The sequence below is a fragment of the Piliocolobus tephrosceles genome, chromosome 3 (assembly GCF_002776525.5).
Source record: "Piliocolobus tephrosceles isolate RC106 chromosome 3, ASM277652v3, whole genome shotgun sequence".
NCBI lineage: Eukaryota > Metazoa > Chordata > Mammalia > Primates > Cercopithecidae > Piliocolobus > Piliocolobus tephrosceles.
Window position 1 is genome coordinate 115,317,278 of NC_045436.1, and position 27,534 is coordinate 115,344,811.

The 27,534-nt window shown below is 36.3% G+C and overlaps 1 protein-coding gene across 2 annotated transcripts in view; it reads right to left on the reverse strand.

Moving 5' to 3' along the window:
* The window catches only part of MTHFD2L (methylenetetrahydrofolate dehydrogenase (NADP+ dependent) 2 like), a 158,050-nt gene that overhangs the window by 89,559 nt on the left and 40,957 nt on the right, over nt 1-27,534 (reverse strand). For both annotated transcript variants that reach the window (XM_023189782.2, XM_023189778.1), the window contains exons 4-6: nt 26,171-26,323; nt 24,662-24,769; nt 1,906-1,998 (exon numbers count right to left, since the gene is read on the reverse strand). In XM_023189782.2, the coding sequence (XP_023045550.1) occupies nt 1,906-1,998; nt 24,662-24,769; nt 26,171-26,323 (354 nt within the window). The remainder of the gene's footprint in view (nt 1-1,905; nt 1,999-24,661; nt 24,770-26,170; nt 26,324-27,534) is intronic.

Below are 27,534 nucleotides of genomic sequence, written 5' to 3' on the forward strand. Positions count from 1 at the left end.
GGAAGCTTGTACCATTCCTAGATCTGTAGGGGTAAGGGAGGAAACAGTGTTACTGCAGCCCGGTGAGAGCCTTAGCTGTTGGGGAAGGGATGCTGAGCAAAAGCTATCAATGTAGGAGAAAGGAGAAAGAGAGTAGAAGAAGAAGAGAGTAGAGAAGGAACACCATGACCTCCCGTTTCTCTTCTTCTCCTTCAGATATCCTACTAGTGCCAAACCTTGTTGGGAGCCAGTGACAGAGGAACACAGGTGAGTCCATCTTCATTAGTCAGCCTCTCAGGGCCAGACCAGGGCAGGGAAAGGCAAACACTGGGGTTGGTGGACAAACGGAGAATGGCCAGGACAAGAACTCTACTCAAAAGGTCACCTCCCAAAAAAGATCTTCACCAATCAATCAATCTAAAACAGTATCCCCAAAACACTATTTCTTCAACCAATTTCATTATAGCACTTATCATTATCTGACATTATATTTTACTGTTTATTTGCTCTCTCTCCCACTAAGATATAAGTTCTACGAGGGCTAGCACTTCATCATTTGTATTCATTGCTATATTCCTAAAATTTAAAACAGATACTGCTGCATAGGAAGTGTCCAATATTTATTGAATGAATGAATGAATTTAGTACTATCTTTGCTATTCAAAAGTACACATTTAATTAAAATCAGAGTATATGATAAACTCTCAAATATCTGTAAGTGAATTATCCATACACAAGCCCCATACTCCAGCCTTTTCTATGTTCTAAAATATCTTTCTTATTAACTTACCCTGTACGAAAACACAAATAAATTTAAATAAATTTAATCTTATAAAATATAAGTATACATATACATATATTTCATAAAGCTTTCTTTTATATATTAAAATAGAGAATTAAAGAGTTTCATCATTGAAGGAAGCATTAAAATGCAATGAACCCAATCTAGTACTCAGTACATAGACATTATCTACAATGGTCCTTTAAATGGTAGGGAGTAAAGAAAGAATGTAATTCCTTCTCCAAAGAACGAATGTTCAAAATAATTACAACTGTTTACATGCATTTTTAGCTATGTTGTTTAATTTATTGAACTATTTTGATAATGTTGAAAGGGGATGATTTGTCAACCAAAATGGGGCAAAATCCAATGAACATTGGCAAATAATGCTCTATGAAATCCCACTTATGTTTTTATCTATTTTGCTAATCACTGTAGAGATAAGGAACTTACTATCTCAAGAACTGGTGACTTTGAGGCAGTTTTTATTATTATAAAAGTTTGGGCTTGTGTGTTTTTCTTTATGTTAAAAAAAAAAAAAAGTTGTTGCATCTCTTTAGGTAATACTTTCTTTCTTCCAGACCAAACATCCTCAGTTCATCAGACCAAATTTCATGTCATCTTTTTGAAAAGATTCTTATCCTAGATACTCTCCTTTGGACATGGTCTCATCCATCAACTTTTCCCCTAAAGTCTAGACTTCAGAACATAATTCTTCAGCCTGGCTGTTTAGGGCAGCATACTGACTATCTGTTCCCCTCACCTGAACATTCTATGTTCCTTGATACAATTTGAAAGTACCAGTTTTATTGTTCTCCATAGCTATAATGTATTATTTACCTGCACCAACCTTTTTCTGTAAATGCTGTTAAACCATGTTTGTCAAAGCAATTAGCAAAGTGCACATTGTTCTTGTGCTTAATCTGTCATCCCAAAAGCTGTTTGGGTTTTCCATAATAAAGTAACAAATGCTAATATAGGCACAATGGACTGATATAATGATTGCCAAGAGACAGAATCCAATCAACATAAGTTAGTCATACATACACCTAACTCTCTCAGAAAGCTTTCAAACATGTCAGCATTTAGGACAGGAATTATTCTGCTGATGACATTCCAAAAAATAACAGTCACTAAGGACTTACCTGCAGCAACTATGATAATATCTGCCAGCTGTGTATGAATCTTCAGTTGTTCTTTGGGGGTGTATCTGTGAGCTATTGTCACAGTTGCATCACCTGGAATATAGAAGAATTTCTATCAATGATTACTGAACTTTTAAAAATTTTACAAAAGCTCTAAATCTATAAGAGTTTCACTTATTTCCTAAGAGTAGAAAAGCTACTTTGACATGACTAAATCACATTGAGCACAAAAGCTAGACCAGAAAACCAAGAGGAACCAAAATATTGTACCCTTCAATTAAATGAAGGGAAAATCAAATGAGACCAAATCAGGGTAAGTGCCGATCATCATCGGAGAGCTATGAGTAAAGTCCCTGAAATACAGAGTTTGAAAATTCTGTGTTGACTGGTTAATACATTAGGATACAGGATACTCATTGTCTTCATAATGACAGGCAAACAAATACGAAAGTATTTGTTCACAACAAGATAAGTGAACAAAAAATGGGACAATATATTATGGGAGCATAACTGAGAGATTGATTCTGTCTTGAGAAGGTGTCTAGGAAGGATTCCTAAAGGAGGAAATACATTTTTTAGGTCTTAATGCATGAGTAGAAGTATTCCAATCAGGTAAGGAAGAAAAAGGGATTCCAAGCTAAAGAATAGTAGGAAAAAACTAACCAACTTTGAAAGTGGGTATTTAGATAATAGCGAAATTTTTTGTCATAGGTTAAGGTACATCACAGGTAGTTTTTATATGAAAACTTTAAGGAAGTGATGAATGAACAACAGAGGCAAGAGATTCCAATATTTCAAGTGTGAGCCATGAAAGGGGAGTGAGGGAAAGTTGGTGGTAAAGTGCAGTCAAGAGGACTTCTGGTAAGAATATGGCTAAGACTGTATCTTGTCTTCTCCTGGAAGATGTGCATATGTTACACAGTTAACCAAAACAACAAAAGTTACATGATCACCATTTTTAGAAAAACTGGAAGACCTAATTTCTACAGACTCCAAAAACATGTTAAGAGTTACCAAAAGCAGCAATTAGTAGATACCACACAGGGAGAAAGGCATCTAAGAAATGAGGAGAATGACAACATGGCCGGCAGTGGGAGAGCTCTGAAATTGACCGCAAAAATACACTTCTATGAAAAGTTTATCCCAAAGTGCAAAAAAATATAGCTTTCCTAATTTGGGCAGTGAGAAAAGAAATAAAGGCAGAAGAGACTTCCGGGACCCAGTATAGTTTAGAGTGGGTAGGAACACATTTACATAGAGGGGCTATTTTAGAAGAAAGCAATCTGACTCTGTGAAAATAATAAAGGAGTCAGAAGGCTGCACAGGACCTCCTCTAACCCCCAGCAGAAGTGTCCTGTAAATAGTAGATCTAAAAACATCCAACTCATTCAACGATGAGTAATAAAAATGGATGTGACACAGCATCAACAAAAGGATAGTATGGAAGGGCAAACCCAGGGGAATTTGGGGAGTGATTAAGCTGTTCTGATTCTAGTGGTGTTAGACTAATTAATTTAATAGATGACTATATGCATTTGTCTAAATTAATGAAACTGCACACCAAAAAGATTAAATTTTACCATGTGCAAATTTTTAAAAAATAAAAAGATACATTTAAAAAGTGTCAGAACCAAGACAAAAGGCAAAATAAAGATAAAAAAATTTAAGAACTTAGCAATGTACCAATAAACTCAAAAAAAGTCATTGAAAAGTTGAACATTATGACCAAATATTATACAAAAATACTTATTTATTTATTTTTATGTGTTTTTAACTTTTATTTTAAGTTCAAGGGTACATGTGCAGGTTGGCTATATAGGTAAGCTCATTCACGAGGGTTTATTGTACAGATTATTTCATCACTAAAGTATGAAGCCTAGTACCTATTAATTAGTTTTCCTAATTCCCTCCCTCCTCCCAACCTCCACCCACCGATTAGCCTCAGTGTCTGTTGTTCCCCTCTCTGGGTCCATTTGCCCTCATCATTTAGCTCTTACTTGTAAGTTACAGCATGCAGTATTTGGATTTCTGTTCCTGCACTAATTTGCTAAAGATAATGGCCATCCATGTTCCTGTAAAGGATGTGATCTCATTCTTTTTTTATGGCTGCATAGTATTCCATGGTGTGTGTGTATATATACACATTTTCTTTATCTAGTCTACCATTAATGGGCATTTAGGTTGATTTCATGTCTTCGTGACTGTGAATAGTGCTGCAATGAATGTGTGCATGTGTCTACGATAGAACAATTTATATTCCTTTGGGTGTATGCCCAGGAATGGGATTGCTGGGTCCAATGGTAGTTCTGTTTTTACGTCTCTGAAGAATTACCCTGCTGTTTTCCACAATGGTTGAACTAATTTACACTCCCACCAATGGTGTATAAACATTCTTTTTCTTTCACGACCTCGCCAGAATCTGTTATTTTTTAACTTTTTAATAATAGTCATTCTGATTGGTGTGAGATGGTGGCATCTCATTGTGTATCTACAAGTGATTCATGTAAAAAAATGAGAGTAAAGGATTTTATAGCCAGTCAAATCTGCCTCCAAGATTAAAAGTTGCAAACAATTTTGAAAATGCAAGAACTCAGGAAATATTGTTCCCATAAGTATTTCCTAAGGAACATGCTAAAAGACACAGTTTACTTAATCAAAATATGTCTGAGGAAACTAGCAAAAGGACTGCTGAAAGTTTTGATTATAATTATAGGACCAAGACTTTTAAAAAGTGTGAGGATTGGGGTGACAAACTGCTATGGTTTGAATGTTTGTCCTCTCCCAAACTCATGTTGAAATGGAATTGCAATCTAACAATATTAAGAGGTGAAACCTTTAAGAGGTGATTAGGACACCAGTCGTCTGCCCTCATGAATGGATTCATGCTGTTATTGCAGGAGTGGGTTCCTTCTAAATGAACAAGTTCAGCCAACTTCTGTCTTGCTCTTGCCCTCTCTTTCCATTCTGCCTTCCATCATGAGATGATGCAGTAGGAAGGCCCTCACCAGATGCTGGCACCTTGATCTTGGACTTTCAACCTCTGTAACTGTTCAGAAATAAATTTCTATTCTTTATAAATTACCCAGTCTGTGATAATCTGCTATGGCAGAACAAAACAGACAAAAACACACAAATGTAAATGATCTTTGCTTTCACTATGCAGAAATAATGCAACTAACAAAATTAGAATGAGAAAGGGCAAAGATGAGAAAGTTTGTTGATTGCCTGATATATAATAATAGGAATCAACAAATGTTTAAAAGCTGACCAACCAGATAATAAAAGTATAAGAATATTTGAAAGTATAAAGTAAAAAATTAAAAAAATATATTTTCAAATAATTTTTACTGCCAAATAGCAGGTCGGAGACAAAATAAATGGAATGAGGGGAGAAAATAAAAAATTTTATCATTTATTTATTTTACTAGAGTATCAGTAGCCACCCTATAAATAAATAGAGAATTAAAAGTACTATATAATGTTGTAATTATTAAGGTAAGGAAAACCTTCCTAAATATTTTTTTAAATGCACAAAGAAAAAAACTGTAAAAAAATAAAAACAACAAACAGAACAGAAAATAATATAATTTTACCATATATATTTATCATAAAAACAAATATAAATTTCCCTAAGTCATTTATTTAAAAGAACAATATTTTCAAATCGACTTACAAAGCCAAATCTAATTATTTGTTTTGCTAATTCTATACAATATATATTATACACATAAAACAAAGTTATTCGGAATTCAGAAATGTTGAAAGCAAACATGTAGCAGGAAAATGCCAAAAAATAATGCTTTTTGTCAAACAAAAAAAGTCAGCACTAAATAAAACAGAGGCACACATTATAAAGTAAAAGAGTGATTCAAATAAAGATAGAAAAATAATAAAAATGTAAGAAAAAGAAATAGAATTCCTATAAGCAGAAATTACAGGAGATACATATAGGAAGAAAATATATTGTATTTGTTTAATTTATTTTTGAATAACTTTCTCAGTTCATGACAGATCAAGGATACAGAAAATGTCAATAACTTAATTAATGATGGATATATGACTATATCAAACTCAGAAAATAATACATTTTCTTCCCGTGCAAATGGTATAAACTTGGTTACAAAGAAAATTTAATACCAAAAAGTAACAATTAGATAGACTATAATTTTATTTGATTACAACTCAATAAAATTATAATTATTGACAAAATCGGAAAAAAAAAATCCTTCATAAAGAGATCCTTCTATTGGAAGTTTTAAAAAAATCTATTTTAAATAATTATTGGGTCAAAATAAAAAAAATTGCAAAAGTTTTAGAAACATTTGTAACGACACTTCATATTAGATCCTATAAAATAAAATCAAAATAAATATGTTAAAAAAATTGTGGACAAATTATTGTATCAATAAAACAGAAATAAAAAAATGAATCATTTAACTTCAGAAATTAAAGAACAATAAACAAATGAAACTAGAAAAAAAACTATAAAAGTTAAAATGTATTTCATAAATCTAAAAAACTAGACTACTATAAGAAACATTGAGATAATTCAATAAATCAAGTACAAATCAAATATACAGAAGTAAATAGCTTTCATATATAACATCTTAGAAAATACATTGTAAGAAAAGGCCCCATTATAATAGCAGTACAAAAGGTAAAATACTTAAAATAAGCTTAACAAAAAATGTGTAAAATCTATGTAATAAAAGAAAATCTCCAGAATAATACCAAAATAAGAGCAAGAAACTAGAAAGATAAACCATGTCCTTGGATAGGAATGTTTAATATCATAAAGATTAGAATTCTACCTATATTCATTACAAATATAATTAAAGTCCAATAAAAATGGACTTTTGGAAGTATGTAATTTGATACTAAGTTTAATATAGAAAAACAAAAGATAATCAGGAAAACTTTGAAAAGGAAGAACAATGAGAGGCAACTAACAGCCTTTTTTATTTTAGTTGGTACCACCTTCTGCCCAGTTATTTACAGAAAAGTCTAAAAGTCTCCTTGGTTATTCTCTTTCTTTCACTCACTATAAACCATCAAGAATGTCGAGTATATATTTACAAGCATCTCAAGGTTATCAAAGTTATAAAACACCCACCCATCTCTGCTTTAGTCCTGGTCTCCTACATTTGAAAAGGTTCCTTAATACCTTAACAACGCACTCAAGTGTTCTCTAATTCCAAATGAGAGCCTCCCAAATCCCTACCAAAAAAAAAAAAAAAAAAAAAAAAATCAAAACCAAAATGAAACTGAAACTTCCCATTTCTATCGGTACTATTTCATCAAGAAATTGACAGAGACATGAAATCCAGTGGTTTGTACACACATATAAGTAACAATCTGTAAAATTTCAGGCAAAAGAAAAGTATATCAGGATAAATTTCAATCTGCATGGAAAACCTTTGTAGGTAATTTCATTCCCTTTTCAATACTATCAGGTTAACTTGATATTCCTCAGTGAGTTTGGCTGTTGATGTCCATGGAAACTTATCAAAGTCATATTTGAACTTGATTGATCAGAATTTATGACTATACCAATACCAAACCACGGAAAGGCATTCAGCCTGTTATTCGGAAGACCTGATGATGAAGAGAGGTGAACCAAACAGCTAAAAGCAAATGTGTTCAAATAATACTTCAGACTCTTCTGATCTTTGCTGGTGAGCACCTGAATGCCTGTTCCTGGTCCTGACACCTAGCTTTCCTGTTAAACCTATTCTTATTTAACTCATCTTCCTTGGCATGTGAAAATTCTTGTCATTCCTATATTCAATTCTTATTGTCCATTAATTTTCTTCAACTAATCCTCTGGCTTGCTGCACCTATTTTTTTTCTGTCTTCTCAGCTTTATCCCAATGGCAGCTAGTATTAGCAAGTCGCAGCAGGTACTCAAGAATGATGCATATCTCTGACCTTCAGATGACTTTTTCCCACACTCATAGTTGTATCCTTCTAGAGTGCATATGAGAACAATGTGGGCTAGGGCCTCATTTTCTATCATACAGAACTAGATAAGCAGAGTCTATAAGTAACTATTTTGTGCCTAGTGTTTTATAATATGTTTCTAAGACAGGAAGAATAAAATACAGTTGTCCCTCAGTATCTGTCAGTATCTGGGAGGGACTGGTTCCAGGGCCCCTGATGTACTGGCAGATACTAAAATCCACAAATGCTCGAGTTTCTGATATAAAATAACATAGTATTTGAATATAACCTATGCATACCCTCCCCCACATACTTTAAATCATCTTTAGATTACATATTACTTAGGTATTATAAGTAATACCTAATACAATGTAAATGCTATGTAAACAGTTTTATACTATTTTTATATTATTTTTGTTGTTTTAATGTTATTTTCTCTAAATATTTTTAATCATAGACAGTTGAATCCACAGATGTGGAACCCACAGATACAGAGGGCCTTCTGTACTTAGACTCTATCTTCTAGAATCTTAGAGTTGTCTTAGAAATAAATAATTAATAGATAGACAAAATGTGTTTTTTTTTTATTGTATAAAAATCTAGATTCAACCAAGAATTATCAATTAGGACCCATCTGAGCAGGTTTCTAGGCTATCATTACCTCTGTAGTTTATGCAAAATAACATATTGTAGCAAACAGTTGTTAGTAATTAGCACAGAATGCCAATTTGAAGCAAATAATATTTGCTATTTTTAAAAAAAGTTAGAACAAACAGCACAATGTGCTTCATTTGTTAGTATCATTTTTTTTTTGGTGGGTGAGGGGGAGCTTGAAATTACCTTAATGAGGAATTCACTGTTCTTGGACATTTCTGGGCCATTCTCTACCTTCATTTATTCAATAATCAATAAATGATCCTATAAATCCCTTAAACAGGATTCTCTGGTTGTGTCTTGGCCGCGCCCTTGAAAAACTTGCATATACTTTTTCAGTGGCTCTCTAGCCTCACTCCGAGCAGAATGAAATAGTTATTTGCTGAGTAAACTAAAAAACCAGAGCCTATGGAACGTTCCTGGTAAGACTGGCAATGAGTAGTACTGTCCATGTGCCAGCTTTCAACTCTGGGTTCTGTGTCTTTTACTCCTATAGTAAGATGTTTTCCTCTGCAACTCTACAGCCATCACTGAAAACATGATTCTTCTGTTTTAATTATAGAAAGATATCACAAGCATTCTAACTATTGTCTCTGGAAAATAATTCATTTTATTGAAGACTAAAGAACTGAAAATCAGGACTAAAAAAAAATTTATAGAAAGCATACCAGAATCATGCTAGGCAACAAGAACACACAATTCTCTATTATCATATGGAAAGCAGGTACACAAATAAGAATCATAATACAGTGTGCTAGGTTTCATGTTAGAAGGAGGTAGAAGTTACAGTGTTGTCAAGAGCGTCATTATTTACTCCATCTGAGAAGGGCATGGGGCAGTTGAAAGTGTCAGAGAAGACAGATTGTTAAGGTGAGTACAGATTTGTTTTGCTTCGGCTTCAATTCCCCTTTAAATATACTTTTGGTATCCTTTCCCATTGATAAAACTACTTTCCAGGAAATATGAGGAGAGCATATTACTTAGTCTTGACTGTGAGAAATTTCTTCATTATAAGAGCTAAAGTCTACCTTTTTGCTGCTTCTATCATGATCCTAGATCTGTCTTCAACAGAAACACAAAATAAGTCTCAACTTCCTTTCCCATGAGGCAAATCTTCAAACACCTGCCTGATCCTGAATCAGCAGGTAAAGCAAAATGGCAAACCAATCTAAGCTAGAACCTTACATGTAGAGTTTTGTTTTGTCTCTTTCTCGCGATAAGGAGAATCTGCGTCATTCCCAATATATTAGTTCATGTCATGGTCTGGTTTAAAGGAGAAATCAGTGAGAGAAACACACAGGAAGGAAAACTCAATAATCATGCACAGAACAGCAATGGAAAAAAAGAAGCCTGGGTTTTGTTTTAGACAAATGAAGCCAAAAGTTCTAAATTTGAATATTTCTTTATCTCTGCAAGCTACTATTGCATCTTTAAGCAATGAATAAATAAATTATAAAAACAAACTAAAAATACACTTTCTACAGAGAAACTCTATAGACATTAAATGCAATTTTGGTAAGGTGGTCAGGGGCAACCTGAAGTGACATTTGGACAAAAACCTGAAGGAAGTAACTTGGGGAAAAAAATATTCCAGGAAGAAAGGAAATCAGGTGCAAAGACACTGAGACATGAGCACATACGACATATTCCAGGAAAGCAGATATGGCTGGGGCAGTGGGCAGTGATGCGGTATGAGAATGCCAGGAAGTGATTTAGGAGATATAGCCCAGGGACAGACCACATAAGGTCTTGCATATCATGGTAAGGAACCTGGATGTTATTCTCATGTCATGTTGTGATGGGTATTACAGGAAGACATGGGTGATCAAGACCTACCATGTGGAAAACAGACTGTGAATGAAAGATGGGACAAGGGTGGATGCAGGGAAACTAGTTCATAAATATTTCAGTGTTCCAAATGAGAAACAGAAGTTGTCTCAACTAGGATCTTATTAGTCCAGGTGGTGATATCACAGGCATATTTTACATAGATTGCTAATGTTAGACAAAGGATGTGAGAGAAAGAGAGAAGTCAAGGATTTACTGATCAATCAGAAAAACTGATGGTACCACTCATTAAGATGGGGAAAACTAAGGGGAGTAAAATTATGAGTGAAGGTTTGCATATAAGATTGAAATGGGTATTAGCCATGCAACTGGAGTTCTCAAGTGCATAATGGTTATATGGGTCTAAAGCATACAGGAGACAGAAATGATATTTAAAGCTATAGGGCTATAAAGGCCCACTGAGGGACTGGCTATGAATAAAAAGTCCTGGTGTCATTCCAATGTTTCCTTGAGAAATCATTCTCAACACTGACCACACTGGGATTTTTCCATGGAGTCTTCTAAAATATACTTGCTGACACTCAGGTTCTACTTATAATGATTCTGATTTAATTTTTATCTGTGTTGGGCATAGGCAGTTCTATTTTTAAAGTCTCCTGATGATTCTAGTGGGCAGCTAAGGTTGAGAACTACTGGTTTAAAAGTTGGGAGGCAAAGAATGTCCCAGAAATGGAGAGAGAAGAAATGTTAGTGAGGTAAGAGTAATGCTGCCAATGATAGCTTTAATCTATGCTTAAATGATAAAAGAAATTACCCTATAAAATGTGGCCCTTTTGTTAACTTAACAAGCATTTTATGAATATTATTCAATTTATTTTATAGTTTTCTGTTTATAAAATCTCTCAGGAGAAATACTTTTTTAGTTTTAATGTTAGAAAAGTGTTTTATTTTTATTGAGCACATGTTTATTTTTAATCTTAAAGACAATTCATTGGATAACTGTCATTTATTTTCCTGCTAACAAGCTCTCAGGATAAAATTAGTGACCCAATCATAGCACATCTAGTTTAAACTCAAATAAATTCACCAAACATACATCCAGCACCATTATATAAAATGCAGTGTGCTTGACAGTAGGAATATATCCATGCAGACCTAATAATATGCCTATCTTTAGTAGAAGTCTTTGGCTCTACTTTTAGTTCCAGCCCTCCCCTCCCCTTTTTCTTCACTATTCTCATTTGCATTGTGTTTTAAACATTGCTGTGTGCTCATGAGGGTGGAATTTTTAGTTTTAAGTTAAGAACCGTAACAAGAAGGTGACTGGCAAGATGGCTGAATAGGAGCAGCTCCAGACTGCAGCTCCCAGCGAGATCAATGCAGAAGGTAAGTGATTTTTGCATTTCCAGCTAAGGTACCTGGCTCATCTCATTGGGACTGGTTAGACAGTGGGTGCAGCCCACAGAGGGTGAGCTGAAGCAGGGTGGGGTGTCATCTCACCCAGGAAGCACAAGGGGTCGAGGAATTCCCTCCCCTAGCCAAGGGAAGCCATGAGAAACTGTGATGTGAGGGACAATGCATTCCAGCCCAGGTACTATGCTTTTCCCACAGTCTTTACAACCTGCAGACCAGGAGATTCCCTCGGGTGCCTATATCACCCGGGCCCTGGGTTTCAAGCACAAAATTGGGCAGCCGTTTGGGCAGTCACCAAGCTAGCTGCAGGAGTTTTTTTCTCATATCCCAGTGTCACTTGGAATGCCAGCAAGACAGAACTGTTCACTCTGCGGGGGCTGAAGCCAGGGAGAAAAGTGGTCTAGTTCAGCAGATCCCACCCCACAGAGCGCAGCAAGCTAAGATCCACTAGCTTGAAATTCTCACTGCCAGCATAGCAGTCTGAAGTCGACCTGGGATGCTCGAGCTTGTTCAGGATGGCAGGGGGGCATTCTGCCATTACTGAGGCTTGAGTAGGCGGTTTCCCCTCACAGTGTAAACAAAGCCACAGGGAAGTTCGAACGAGGTGGAGCCAACAAAGCTGCTGTTGCCAGACTGTCTCACTGGATTCCTCCTCACTGGGCAGGGCATCTCTGAAAGAAAGGCAGCAGCCCCTGTCAGGGGCTTATAGATAAAACTCTCATTCCCTGGGACAGAGCACCTGGGGGAAGGGGCGACTGTGGGTGCAGCTTCAGCAGACTTAAACATTCCTGCCTGCCAGCTCTTAAGAGAGCAGTGGATCTCCCAGAACAGCATTCAAGCTCTGCTAAGGGACAGACTGCCTCCTCAAGTGGATCCCTGACCCCCATGCCTTCTGACTGGGAGACACCTCCCAGCAGGAGTCGATAGACACCTCATACAGGAGAGCTCTGGCTGGCATCTGGCGGGGGGCCCTCTGGGATGAAGCTTCTAGAGGAAAGAACAGGCAGCAATCTTTGATGTTCTGCAGCCTCCACTGGTGATACCCAGGCAAAGAGGGATTGGAGTGGACCTTCAGCAAACTCCAGTAGACCTGCAGCAGAGGGGCCTGTTAGAAGGAAAACTACCAAACAGAAAGGAATAGCATCAACATCAACAAAAAGGACGTCCACACAAAAACCCTATCCTAGGGTCACCAACATCAAAGAACAAAGGTAAGTAAGTCTACAAAGATGAGGAAAAACCAGCGCAAAAAAGGCTGAAAATTCCAAAAACAAGAACGCCTCTTCTACTCCAAAGGATCACAACCCCTCACCACCAAGGGAACAAAACTAGATGAAGGATGAATTTGACGAATTGACAGAAGTAGGCTTCAGAAGGTGGGTAAGAACAAACTCCTCTGAGCTAAAGGAGCATGTTCTAACCCAATGCAAGGAAGACAAGAATCTTGAAAAGAGGTTACAGGAATTGCTAACTAGAATAACCAATTTAGGGATGAATATAAATGACCTGATGGAGCTGAAAAACACAGCACGAGAACTTTGTGAACCATACACAAGAATCAATAGCAGATTGATCAAGCAGAAGAAAGGATATCAGAGATTAAAGATCAACTTAATTAAATAAAGCAAGAAGACAAGATTAGAGAAAAAAGAATGAAAAGGAAGGAACAAAACCTCCAAGAAATATAGGACTATGTGAAAAGACCAAACCTATGTTTGACTGCCATACCTAAAAGTGGCGGGGAGGATGGAACCAAGTTGGAAAACACTCTTCAGAATATTATCCAGGAGAACTTCCCCACCCTAGCAAGACAGGCCAACATTCAAATTCAGGAAACACAGAAGAACACCACAAAGATACTCCAAGAGAAGAGCAATACCAAGACACATAACCATCACATTCAAAAAGGTTAAAATGAAGGAAAAAATGTTAAGAGCAGCCAGAGAGAAAGGTTGGGTTACCCACAAAGGCACAAAGGGAAGCCCATCAGACTAACAACAGATCTTTCTGCAGAAACACTATAGGCCAGAAGAGAGTAGGGGCAAATATTCAACATTCTTAAACAAAAAAAATTTCAATCCAGAATTTCATATCCAGCCAAACTAAGCTTCATAAGAGAAGAAGAAATAAAATCCTTTACAGACAAGTAAATGCTGAGAGATTTTGTCACCACCAGGCTTGCCTTACAAGAGCTCCTGAAGAAAGCACTAAATATGGAAAGTAAAAACCAATATCACCCACTGCAAAAACATACCAAATTGTAAAGACCATCAACACTATGAAGAAATAGCATCAACTAATGGGCAAAATAACCAGCTAGCATCATAATGACAGGATCGAATTCACACATAACAATATTAAACTTAAATGTAAAAGGGTTAAATGCCCCAATTAAAAGGCACAGATTGACAAATTGGATAAAGAGTCAAGACCCATCAGTGTGCTGTATTCAGGAAACCCATCTCATGTGCAAATTCCACACACTAGAAAAAGAGGGACTCCTCCCTAATTCATTTTATGAGGCTGGCATCACCCTGATACCAAAACCTGGCAGAGACACAACATAAAAAGAAAATTTCAGGCCAACATCCCTGATAAACATCAATGTGAAAGTTCTCAGTAAAATACTGGCAAACCAAATCCAGCAGCACATGAAAAAGCTTATCCAGCACAATCAAGTTGGCTTCATCAATGGGATGCAAGGCTGGTTTAATATACATGAATCAATAAACAGAATCCATCACATAAACAGAGCCAAAGACAAAAACCACATGATTATCTCAATAGATGCAGAAAAGGCCTTCAATAAAATTCAGCACGACTTCATGCTAAAAACTCTCAATAAACTAGATATTGACGGAACGCATCTCAAAATAATAAGAGCTATTTATGACAAACCCACAGTCAATATCATACTGATTGGGCAAAAGCTGGAAACATTCCCTTTGAAAACTGGCACAAGACAAGGATGCCCTCTCTCACCATTCCTATTGACTATAATATTGTAAGTTCTGGCCAGGGAAATCAGGCAAGAGAAAAAAAACAAAGGGTATTCAAATAGGAAGAGAGGAAGTCAAATTGTCTCTGTTTGCAGATGACGTGATTGTATATTTAGAAAACCCTATTACCTCAGCCCCAAATCTCCTTAAGCTGATAAGCAACTTCAGCAAAGTCTCAGGATACAAAATCAATGTGAAAAAATAACAAGTATTCCTATACATCAATAATAGACAAACAGCCAAATAATGAGTGAACTCCCATTGACTATTGCTACAAAGAGAATGAAATACCTAGGAATACAACTTAAAGGGATATGAAGGACCTCTTCAAGGAGAACTACAAACCACTGCTCAAGGAAATAAGAGAGGACACAAACAAATGGAAAAATATTCCATGCTCATAGATAGGAAGAATCAATATCATGAAAACGGCCATACTGCCCAAAGTAATTTAAAGATTCAATGCTATCCCCATCAAGCTATCACTAACTTTCTTCACAAAATTAGAAAAACAAAATATTTCATATAGAACCAACAAAAAGCCCGTATAGCCAAGACAATCCTAAGCAAAAAGAACAAAGCTAGAGGCATCATACTACATGTCTTCAAACTATACTACAATGCCACAGTAATCAAAACAGCACAGTACTGGTACCAAAACAGATATATAGACCAATGGAACAGAACAGAGGCCTCAGAAATAATGCCACACATCTACAACCATCTGATCTGTGACAAACCTGACCCAAAAAAAAAAAAAAAAAAAGTTATAGGGAAAGGATTCCCTATTTAATCAATGGTGTTGGGAAAACTGGCTAGCCATATGCAGAAATCTGAAACTGGAATCTATCCTTACACCTCATACAAAAATTAACTCAAGATGGATTAAAGACTTAAACATAAGGTCTAAAACTATAAAAGCCCTAGAAGAAAACCTAGGCAATACCATTCAGGACATAGGCATGGGCAAAGTCTTTGTGACTGAAACACCAAAAGCAATGGCAACAAGAGCCAAAATAGAAAAATGGGATCTAATTAAACTAACGAGCTTCTCCACAGCAAAAGACACTGTCATCAGAGTGAACAGGCAACCTAGACAATGGGAGATTTTGCAATCTATCCATCTGACAAAGGGCTAACATACAGAATCTACAAGAAACTTAAACAACTTTACAAGAAAGAAAAAACAACCCCATCAAAAAGTGGGTGAAGTACATGAACAGAAGACATTTATGTGGCCAAAAAAAACATATGTTTTGTTTTCTCAAAAGAAGACATTTATGTGGCCAAAAACATATTAAAAAAGTTCACCATCACTGGTCATTAGAGAAATGCAAATCAAAACAATAATGAGATACCAATCTCACACCAGTTAGAATGGTGATCATTAAAAAGTCAGGAAACAACAGATACTGGAGAGGATGTGGACAAATAGGAACGCTTTTACACTGTTGGTGGGAGTGTAAATTAGTTCAATCATTGTGGAAGACAGTGTGGCGATTCCCCAAGGATCTAGGACCAGAAATACCATTTGACCCAGCAATCCCATTACTGGGCATATACCCAAAGGATTATAAATCATTCTGTTATAAAGACACATGCACACATACATTTATTGCAGCATTACTCATAACAGCAAAGACTTGGAACCAACCCAAATGCCCATCAATGCTATACTCGATAAAGAAAATGTGGCACATATACACCATGGCATACTATGCAGCCATAAAAAAGAATGAGTTCATGTTCTTTGTAGGGACATGGATGAAGCTAGAAACCATCATTCTCAGCAAACTAACACAGGAACAGAAAACCAAACACCGCATGTTCCCACTCATAAGTGGGAGTTGAACAATGAGAACACATGGACACAGGGAGGGAAACATCACACACCAGGGCCTGTTGGGTGGTGGGGGGCAAGGTGAGGGATAACATTAGGAGAAATACCTAATGTAGATGATGGGTTAATGGGTGCAGCAAACCATCATGGCGCACGTACACCTATGTAAGAAACCTGCATGTTCTGCACATGTATCCCAGAACTTAAAGGGTTTTTTTGTATTGTTTTGTTTTTTGTTTTTTTAATGTCAGGCTTTTGGCCTCACTCTCCCTGTGCAAACCAATAAAAGGTCTAGGATTTGTGAGCTGTCCTTGCTCCCATTTGTTTTGTTTTGATACATGTTTTCTAATAATCCAGTTTGTCTCTTCTCCCCTGCAGGCCATCAAACTCCAAACGGTCATGCAACTGGAGCCTCATACAATGGCCTCTTCTGCTGGGGACCCTTAGATAAGCTTCTGAGGCAGACTGGACTGACATTTACTCAAAACAGCACCCCTTGTCAGCAGCAAGCAGTTAAGATCAGTCTTTGCCCTTATCACTATCCTTATTCTAACGGCAGTTAGATGTACTTCTTTAGAGGGAGAAATGAATCAGCCAAGCAAAAAGGGCTCCTTGGAGAACCTCTGACTGGGTGGCGCTCTGGGAGAAGGGGTTGGAGCCATGGAAGTTCATGCCATTTGCAGATGGGAGGAGTCTGGCCTCTTCTGTTCCTGGGTGGTAACCTGAGATTCAACTGGTAAGATTTGGGCCTGTTAACAGGAATCCTTCTCACTTTGCTGAGTTTTTCCTTTTCACTCAGTAAATTCCATTTTTTCTCACCCTTTTATGTGTCCACAAACCTAATTTTTCCTGGTTGTGTGACAAGAACTCAGCTTTTAGCTGAATTAAGAAAAATGTCCTACAATACTATGAAGTCACGGAGAAAGAGAGGAATTGAAAGAAAAAGATTTGGACTCCACTCTCCATTTAAAATAAGCTTTACTGTTCTTTTCAACAGTGTAATAGTCCCAGTTGTCTGATAATAATACATAATTTTCAGGTGCAGTGCTGTGCAGATACTAAATGGCTGAATTTAGAAGACACTGAAAATGAAACAGTGCTCCTATTATTCAATTTAGAAAATGAGAATAGAACTATCATTTGGTCTTTTCTACAGTCTTCCACTACCCAAATTCAAATTTGTAATGCAGTAAAGTCTAATCAACAGAGAGACATCACAGAACATAATATCCCCAACATCTTTTCCTTCTAAGCTGGGGGTAGTGGGATGAGAGTGGCAGAGACTAAATTCTTGCCATCCCCTGCCCCAGTTAGACAATGGTTCCTTCCTCAGAGGCAGCAAACATCCCACTCCACTCCACTGCCAATAAGACTAAGAGTGTCAGTCTCAGTGGTGTGATCACTTTGCATGACTCCTGCATTCCTAGGCGTTCCTATTTGGCTCCTCTCTTTGAAACCTAAAAGAGCTTGGCTCAACCTGCCACCAGGCTGAGCTTAATCACACATACCACTCACATCACGTTGCACTGCCTCAAGCTTCCACTACTGTGTTATTATGTCCTGTAGGTGGGAGATAAAACTTCCAGGCTGAAAAAAAAAAAAAAAAACTTTTTCACAACTGGGGTTAATTCTCACAAAGAGAAAGCATTCAACTGGCAAAAATTATTGTCATGTTCCATTTAGATAGGGTGCCTCTTGAAGAAAAACTACCTGAGATAGAGTAAGTTGCTGTAGCAGCACAGCTCGAGTGTGAAAACTGAATGCCAATGCAGAGGCAGTGCCTTCAGAAAACACCCACTGCAAAGATGAATCCTGATGATTCAGACTGTCAACTTCCGGAGAGGCAGGACTAAGTCTTTTTCTGTGGGATGCAGCTATATCACACAGCGTTTCCCAGAGAATAAGTACTAGATGAATACTGGCTGAATGAAATCAAGAACAACACCAGATCCACTGGACTCTAAGCAAAACCAGGTGGTTGCTGGCCCTGTCAAAATACTCTTTAAAAATGAGCCAGCATCAATGTTACTCCAATGATGCCAGAACCTTTTAGTCAAAGGAGCAGCATACAATTCCATGTTGTGGCTAATTAAGGAAATCTCACCTAATTAGATGAGATGTCCTACTTAGAAATAAAAGTATGCCGAGAGAAACTTACTCTAAGAATATGAGGCTTGGTGCGGTGGCTCACGTCTGTAATCTCAACATTTTGAGAGGTTGAGGTAGGCAGATTGCTTGAGCTCAGGAGTTCGAGACCAGCCTGGGCAACATAAGGAGACCCCATCTCTACAAAAAATACAAACAATTATCTGGGTGTGGTGGTGTGTACCTGTGGTCCCAACAATTGTGCTCCCAACAGGAGGATCACTTGTGCCCAGGAAGTTGAGGCTGCAGTGAGCCGTGATCATGCCATTAACTGCAGTCTGGGTGACAGAGTGAGGCCCTATCTAAAAAATAAAAATTCGAAATTAAAATAAAAGTATTTGAAATAAAATCTGATTCTATATCCTCTCATGACAGTTAGTAACTATAATGGCTTGGTCATTATGGTACTTCGTAATCTTGAAGAAAAAAAAATGTTTTAGAGAAATTGGAGACTTTCTTACTTCCCCATTTTAAATCTAAAAATAAAGACACTATGCTAAAACCAATGGTATTCAGATTTCATTCTGAAAGAAAGTGAAACTGGTAGATGACTACATACAAAGAAGTAAAAAAAAAAAAAAAAGTAACTGGGCAGCTTAACTTTAAAATGCATTTTCAACTTTTTTTTCTTTCTCTTGGGTTTCAAGATACAACCTTGAGGAAAACTGCAGAAGCCTTTCCTTAGCCTTAAAAAAGACTCCACCTCTCCCTTTCTCATGGTATATCCTCCCTTCATATCTATCTAACCATATGCTAATATCTAATTATGTGCCTTCTTAGAAATTCCAGGAGCTAATCTTGAGACAGATAGGCCAAGTCTGGAGACCCAGCGGTAAAATTCCAGAGGTTACTTCAAGGCCGCTAGTTAACAACCCAGTCATTGTTGAAATGACATCAGCCCACGTTCCAGCTGGACTGGGACCCAAGTTAGCTATCAGAACAAGACACATAGACATTTACTCCGCCCAATTCTTGCATGCCTGCTTTATCAAGTTTTCCCTTTTTAAACCTCTGCCTTCCACCACCACCCCACCCCAAATCAGAGCTACATCCTCTGCAAAGCCTTCTGTGACAGTCTGTTCTCACCAGAAGGTTAACTCCTTCCTTGCCTCCTTGTTGTATTGGATAGGAATCTGGATAGGAATAGGAATCCAATACTTTGGATAGGAATCTGGCGGCTTCTCTCTCTCTTTTTTTTTTTTTTTTTTTTTACTAGTTTTGGTTAATAAAGTTACTGTCTTTCTACCAGGTCTTGCTCTTGTTAATCGGACTATACAAGCAGAGAGCATCTGGACTTATGTTTGATTACAAATATACAATGATCTACAGGTGGTCACAATGGTACTCAAATATTCTAATAATTAATGGAGCTCATTCTCTTTATATCACCTTAATTAGCCATGAGTTTTGAGAAGCACATAGAATGTTTACTTGGGGATGCCAAATTTTATTTTGTGCCATTGACTATATAAAATTTAAATTACCCATACTTGTATATCATATCCCCTTGCTTCCCCATCACCACCACCAAGACTATAGCACTGGGAGGACAGGAATCATCTCTCACCTACTCTCTATAAGCTACATAGCAGCTAAAGTGCTACATCCTCTGCAAAGCCTTCTGTGACAGTCTGTTCTCAGCAGAAGGTAACTCCTTCCTTGCCTCCTTGTTGTATTGAGTGTCAGCACTACCCCTTTACTTTAAGATTTTAGCACATTCTCACTCCGCTAAATATTTCAAGCCCTTGGGGAATTAAAAAAAAAATACTCAAAAAACAGCTAGGATCCATGTCCTTAACAACAAAACTAAAAGCTAGCCATAGGTAGACACATATTAATCAAGCTAAATTACAGTATGGCCATTTTTCTTCTAGTACAATTACCTTTGGCTTTAAGACAAAAATGAATCATTAGGGTTCTGCATGTCTTCTGGCAAAGAAATAAATACACAGCATGAGCTGAAAGCTCAACATTGTGTCATTAGAACAAGTTCTATAGATATGCATTTGCCGAGTTAATCCTCCTTCATTATCTTCATTAGCTAACAATCCATGGAGTCACTGCCCATAATTATTGCCCTAACAGACATGCATGTTTGAAATATTAACTTTCCCACAGACTCCAAACCTTCAGTAAGCAGCTCTCAATGATTCATTATATTAACAATATATGTCATCATACTCCTCTTAAATATGCATGAGATTAAAAACCACCCATGTTGCAAATCTTCCAATGTCATTTTTAGTATAATTTGTTACCTTTTAGATACTGTAATTCTAACGGCAACCAGGTACCACTATAATAAAGGTAAGTTTAATTATCTGGTTTCTAAGTAACCAGTATTATAACTTATTCCACTTTTATTCCATTTTAACATGCATTCAAATGAGAATATTTCATAACACAAAGTATAATACTTTTTAAAGTATATATGATTTTATCCTATAATTCTTTCCCCAGAGGTCACTGCCACCATGAATTTGTGTTTAGCTTTCTAATGCTTCCTTTACTGCTTTTACTGCATATGTATGCATCCATAAATAAATCATAGATGATAAAAAATAAAGTAATATGTTTAATTCACAGGATAACCTAGTTTAAAATTGCATATAAAAGAGGTTAATTAATTTTGATAGGTATTTTATAGACAAATATATAATTCAAGATTGAAATTTATCAAGAAATTAGCATGCAATATATTGATGCCTATTAAAAATACATTGTAAAGTACTATTTGGATAGTTATGATGTCCTATTTCTAATCAAATACATTATAAACTTTTATAAATTTTGAGTTTATTCAATCTTTTACAGAAAAGATCAGATATGATCCAAAAAATGCAAATGCAAAATCCACCAGAAGAAAATAAAATTCAAATAAAGGTAAAAATCACATCATTAATCTCAGATCATGTTACTTCACACACCATAGTTAGAACAGCTACAGATTATTATTGACTTAACTGTAATAATAGTAATAATGGTAATTGCCACAGTTACGTGTACCAATAGCTTACTTAACTTACTATATGTTAGGCACAGTAATTAGTAATTTACATTAATATTTCATTTACTTTTCACAATAACCAAGTTGAGATATTAATATTATTGACATTTTACAGATGAGGAAAGGGGAGGCCTACAGAGATTAAATGACTTGCCCAAGGTCACAGGGTTTGATAATGGAGGGGGTCTGACTCCATGTCTCCATGTCTATCCTCTTAACCACAAAGTCAGAACCCAGCTCCCCAGAATGCCCGTTTCCTTGCATGGCCTTAGATGAGTCCTCTCAATTCTCTAAAGCTCATTTCCTTTAGCTGTAAAATGGGAATAACATTAATATATGCTAGGATTACTGAGAATTAATTAGGATGGTTTAAGAGAAAGTACTGAGCAAATCACGGAGCAATACACTGTTGCTTGTTATGTTACAGATAAAAACAACGTTGCAAATGAAAAAAAAAAAAAAAACATCCCTGCAAATTGGCTCTTGGTCAAAATTTTCAAAGAAGAAATAGTTTACTTAGGTAAACATTAATGATTGTTTTATTTTGTGATATGACTGGAGCAGGAATCTCACCCAAATCTCACTTTCAATTGTAACCCCCAGTGTTGGAGGTGGGGCCTGGTGGGAGGTAACTGGATCATGGGAGCACTTTCTCATGATTTAACACCGTCTCCCTTGGTGCTGTTGTTGCAACAGTGAGTTCTCATGATATCTGGTTGTTTAAAAGTGTATGGCACCTCCCCCCTTCTCTTCTTCCTGCTCCAGCCATAAGAAATGCTGGCTTCCCCTTTGCCTTCTGCCACAATTATACACTTTTTGAGGCCTTCGTGAAGGCCAAGGAGATGCCTCCAAGCTTCTGGTACAGCCTGCAGAATTGTGAGCAAATTAAGCATCTTTTCTTTAGAAACTATCCAGTCTTAGGTATGTCTTTACAGCCATGTGAGAACAGACTAATGCACCTTGCTTAGGTAAGACACAGAAATTATTACATAAAGGCAAATAAGAATCAATATCTTTATTATACAGAGAGAGAGAAAGAGATAAGCAACAATAGACTAAGCTGGAAGTGAACAGTGAAGCTAGGAATGCAACTTTGGAGATGCATACCATGAAAACTGTCATACCACTGGATTTGAGCTAAGAGCTCTTCAAAACTAAGGTTTTTTAAAGTTATCTCGAGTCATTATCAAGTCTTAATTTACTGTGATTCATATACATATATGTATTGATTTCTGGCAATATTTAACTCTTTAAGCATAGAAAGGAAAAATAATATTCAAAAGTGTCATCATCATTTTAGATGTTATTACTGGGATTATTTTTCTACAGGGCTTTGTGTTTTAAAAATTATGTCATAAGTATCATGTCAATCAAGATCCTAAAACAAGTATTATTGCAAGTTTGAGATCAGGAAACTCGAATTCAACAAGGTTAATAATAAATCTCTATATCTATATATGCTGTATATGTGCATGCATGTATGCATGTGTTGTACATGATGAGCACATAGGTGTCGATCATTCTGGTTAAATATTAGAAAGCAAAAAAGTAGCCCATCCTCTTCTTTGGAATTAGAGAAACCAATGAAGTACTGTATCAAAAATTAGGGGGAGAAAGATGAGAAGTAATAAATGGTAAAGGAAGTACAAAACATCTCTAACACATAGATAGACCAATAACTACTTTTATTAAGAACATGAACTTGGTGTTTTACTTAGATTAGAACAAGATGCAGAATTTAGCAGACAGTGATGAGGTGAATTACCCTGTGCCCTCCTCCCACAGCACTGGCTCAGACAACCACGAACAATGCCTCATCACCTCTTTGCTGGATTTCCTTTTCATTCCATCCCCATTTCCATCTCTGTGGTGGTTCAGTCAGGCTGGTGGGAAAAATTTTAGTTTTAATAGCCACAAACCCTCTTGGAAGGTCTGAGGGTTTGCATAACTTCAGTAATAAATCTGTCTGAAGGCAATCTTGTCCCCTTACCTTTAGTTAAGTAAACTAGAGTAGAAACAAAGGAATGTGGAGCGTTTACCTAACTAGCTTGTTTACTCGTGTGGTCCTAGGACTAATATTTGATCTAACATGGGTGCTTAATTGCCTTCTACTTGGGAAGTCCACAATGTCAATTACACTCTGGTAGTGTTGATTCAAGCCTTTGTCAATTAATCTTTACTGAATAAATGCAGGTCTTGCTGACTGATTGAGATCACAGTCACAACTGTTTACAGCATTTTGCGTGGAGTCTGTAAGCGGCCCAGATGCTCAGCTGGACTGGCAAAGCAGAATATCTGTGTGTCAGTGTACTTTATTCATCCATCATTGGGTCAGGGTCTGTAGGACAGACCCCCACACATTTCTGGGGAGCTATTCTGTATCTAGCTATTAGGCTGCTGAAGAAACCAAGGTCTTGGGATGATGTTCAGATGACCAACACCTGGAATGGCTGCATGTTCTCTAAGGCTAACACATCTTCCTGGGCTTTGTCAGTGATTTGGAGTGTCACTAGTACTCATAGGACAATGACTATTTGTTTAACCTATATAATCAGATAACAACTCTAAGCCTCAGCTTTCTTGTCTGTAAAATAAACTAACTAGCTAATTTCTAAAGTGCTAAGACCTTGCCACTATAGGAATTCTACATCCAAGAGATGTCTTGTTTTCTATTTCCTGAGGCACGTGAATTTTTTGTATCTAGTGGCTTTGCACCTTTCTTAATGTCTGATCATTAATTATTTAAACAAAGTACATATAGCCAAAAGAAAAGAAACAGAGAAAAAGGCCACATATTTTCAGTAATTCCTATAGTCACTTTCAAGACTCTCACATCACTAAACGAGGAATAAAGGAGACTTTGAACTGCATAAACCCACAAATATAATAAGTTGCATTATCAAAAGTGTTTTCTTGATGATGTAAGAAGAACATTGCGAGAGAGTGTAGAATCTGCAAGGTCCTACCTACCTCCTGGCCGTTCATGCTCTCCATCAGTGTGTAAAAGCATGGCAATGGGCATCCCTACATTCTTGGATCTTCCAGCCACAACCACATTTTTTCCAAACGTCTGAATTCCTTAAAATACAGAGTTAGGTTTAAATATAGAATTGATAACAAGAAGTAAATTAAACATTTGTACAGCCAACTGAAACATTCTTTAAATATTTCTAATTAAATCTGAATTATTATGTGGCTTATCTATAATATGAGTACATTCATTATTTATAAATAATTCATTTTATGCTTCTTTCATTTGGCACTTCTCTGATTATGTCCTCATTAAAAAACACAGACATTCTTAAGTTGATGTGAAGTTACTATTAAACACTGAGATTCACATTAAGAGTTAGAAGAGTAGAGTCTTAACATATGTTAACTGCTAATTATAAAATAAGCAAAGTACGACAATGTCGAACTTAATTGGCAATCAAATTTTGAGCAACGCTGGAACAAAAACAAGTGAAAAAAGAGGCATTTTTCACAAAGTGCATGCATTTTACTCCATAGGAAAGAAGCACTAAACTTACAGACTTAGAAATATGTAAAAAATAAAGCCTGTAGAACCTTCTACTTCTTTTCCACTAAGTTTCTTCAGAAGTAAAGCAAAGAAGTTAGAACTAAGGATTTTCCAGTACTAACACTGTAAGAGTATGATTCTAGGATCAGTTTTCTCTTGGAAGTTTTTCTTTCTCAGAAAACAGATTAGAAAGGAGAAAATGCTGCCAAAAATAGAAGTAACAATGATGGAGGTAGGAAAATCATTAATATATAAGGCAATTTGGGTTAATTAACATAGAGGTAAACATCTGTATACACTGTAAGAGCATTACCGAATCCAGTACAGTACAAGAGTAAATGTTTAAAATGAAAACCCAAGCCAATAGAAATGATAACTATATGATCAGCACATATTTTTAAAGGTACAGAAAAATATATTTTAGAAAAGTTTTCATCATAATGCATGAAGTTTATATTTTAAAGGTAGACATATACCACCACTATGTGGAAAATTCACTTCCTATAAGTTGCAACTGCAGTTATGTATAGCCTGGCTAATGTTCTTCATTATATTTTATTTTGGATTTTTTTTCTGTTTGTTTGTTTTGTTTTTGAGACAGAGTCTTGCTCTGTCACCCAGGCTGGAGTACAGTGGCGTGATCTCGGCTCAGTGCAAGCTCCACCTCCCAGGTTCATGCCATTATCCTTCCTCAGCCTCCCGAGTAGCTGGGACTACAGGTGCCCACCACCATGCCCAGCTAATTTTTTGTATTTTCAGTAGAGATGGGGTTTCACCCTGTTAGCCAGGATTGGATTATGTTTTGACTTCTACAATTTTATATCTCTCTATAGACTGATGTTTTATGGCTTATGATTTTCTGCCACTCTACAAGACTGAGGTGGTCCCATCAAGTCTCAGTGCACAAATGCTCAGCTCAGAACCTAGCATCCATGTCCTGAAGACCACAAGTTACCAACCTGTTCTTTTTATTATTTCCCAAACAGCACTGGCAGTGGCAGGTATGAGAGTATGCTGATCAAGGCACAATCTTCCAATATTGATAATATGAAATCCATCTACATCTTTTTCTGGGGCTATTCCATTGCATATCATTCGCTCATCAACGTGTTCTGGAAAATAAATAAAATTTGTCTAATTTTAAAATCGTTATTTATTTGGTAGCCTGAAAAATGAAATCTGAGAATCTGAAGCCATATCACTTATAATTTAGTTCCAAGAAAGGTGTAAAGTCACTATTATTATTACTATTTGCCACCAAAATAGTAAGCCAAAGTGCTCTTGACTGATAGCTGTAATGAACTGCAGCTGGAGTATATGCTATTCCAGAGTCAAAGTGGCTGGACCAGTGAAAGAAAAAAAAATGTGAATTAAAAAATACCAATGAGATCTGCTAATAGCCAGGTGTCATGTCTTTGTTTCAGTAAGTTTGTATATTTACAGGGTTTGAATCCACATTTCTCTGACACAAGACAGTTCTACTAATAACCTTCTATTAAATACTTTGACCACTGGAGATTAAAAGGGGTTTGTTAGTGTTAAGAATAGTCATAATATCATGAGTTCTTAGCTTCCTCTTAAATGACATAACAAAAAAGTTAATATAAAACATGTGCGCACACACACGTCTTTTCTCTAAAGCATTGTCACAGTAAAACAAAAAATATTACTACGATTTGCTATATGGAAGAAAAATAACACAACCTGAGTAATAAACTAATCAAATGAAATATAGGATGCCAGTCATCTCATTTTTTAAAAGTAAGTATAGAAATATAAAACAGGCTCCTATTACTCTATGCAGAGTAGCTTAATGTACCACTAACCTAACAATTAAGCCATGTGCCTAATACATTAAAAGTATATTTTCTATGTAAAAGTATCTTTGGCCATTATATAATGTGATTTAGACATAATTCCCTAAAACATTATAAAAGTCCAAGTTCAAACTTTTCAGAAAGCTATGCCTTGGGCTTTATATCTTTTGTATTCTAAAAGTGTGCTACTGCTACCTTACTATAAGTCAAGTCAATTAACCATAATCAATTAATTAATTTTAAAGGACAAAAGTCCTTTAAATATATAAAGTGTTCATTTGAATCTTATTCAAATAGAAACTGAGTCTTTGGAAAGTCTCTTCATTCAATAGTTTTTTCACTTGTAATAACTGCATTCAGTCTATAATGTTTTAGTAGGGCTTCCATCTATTTTCTCTATAGCTAGAAGATCATCATATAGATTCTACTCAAACTTTTAAAAGAATACATATTTAACTTATTACATGAGGGTAAAACTAGTGGTTCTTTTATAAAAAAATCTAGGT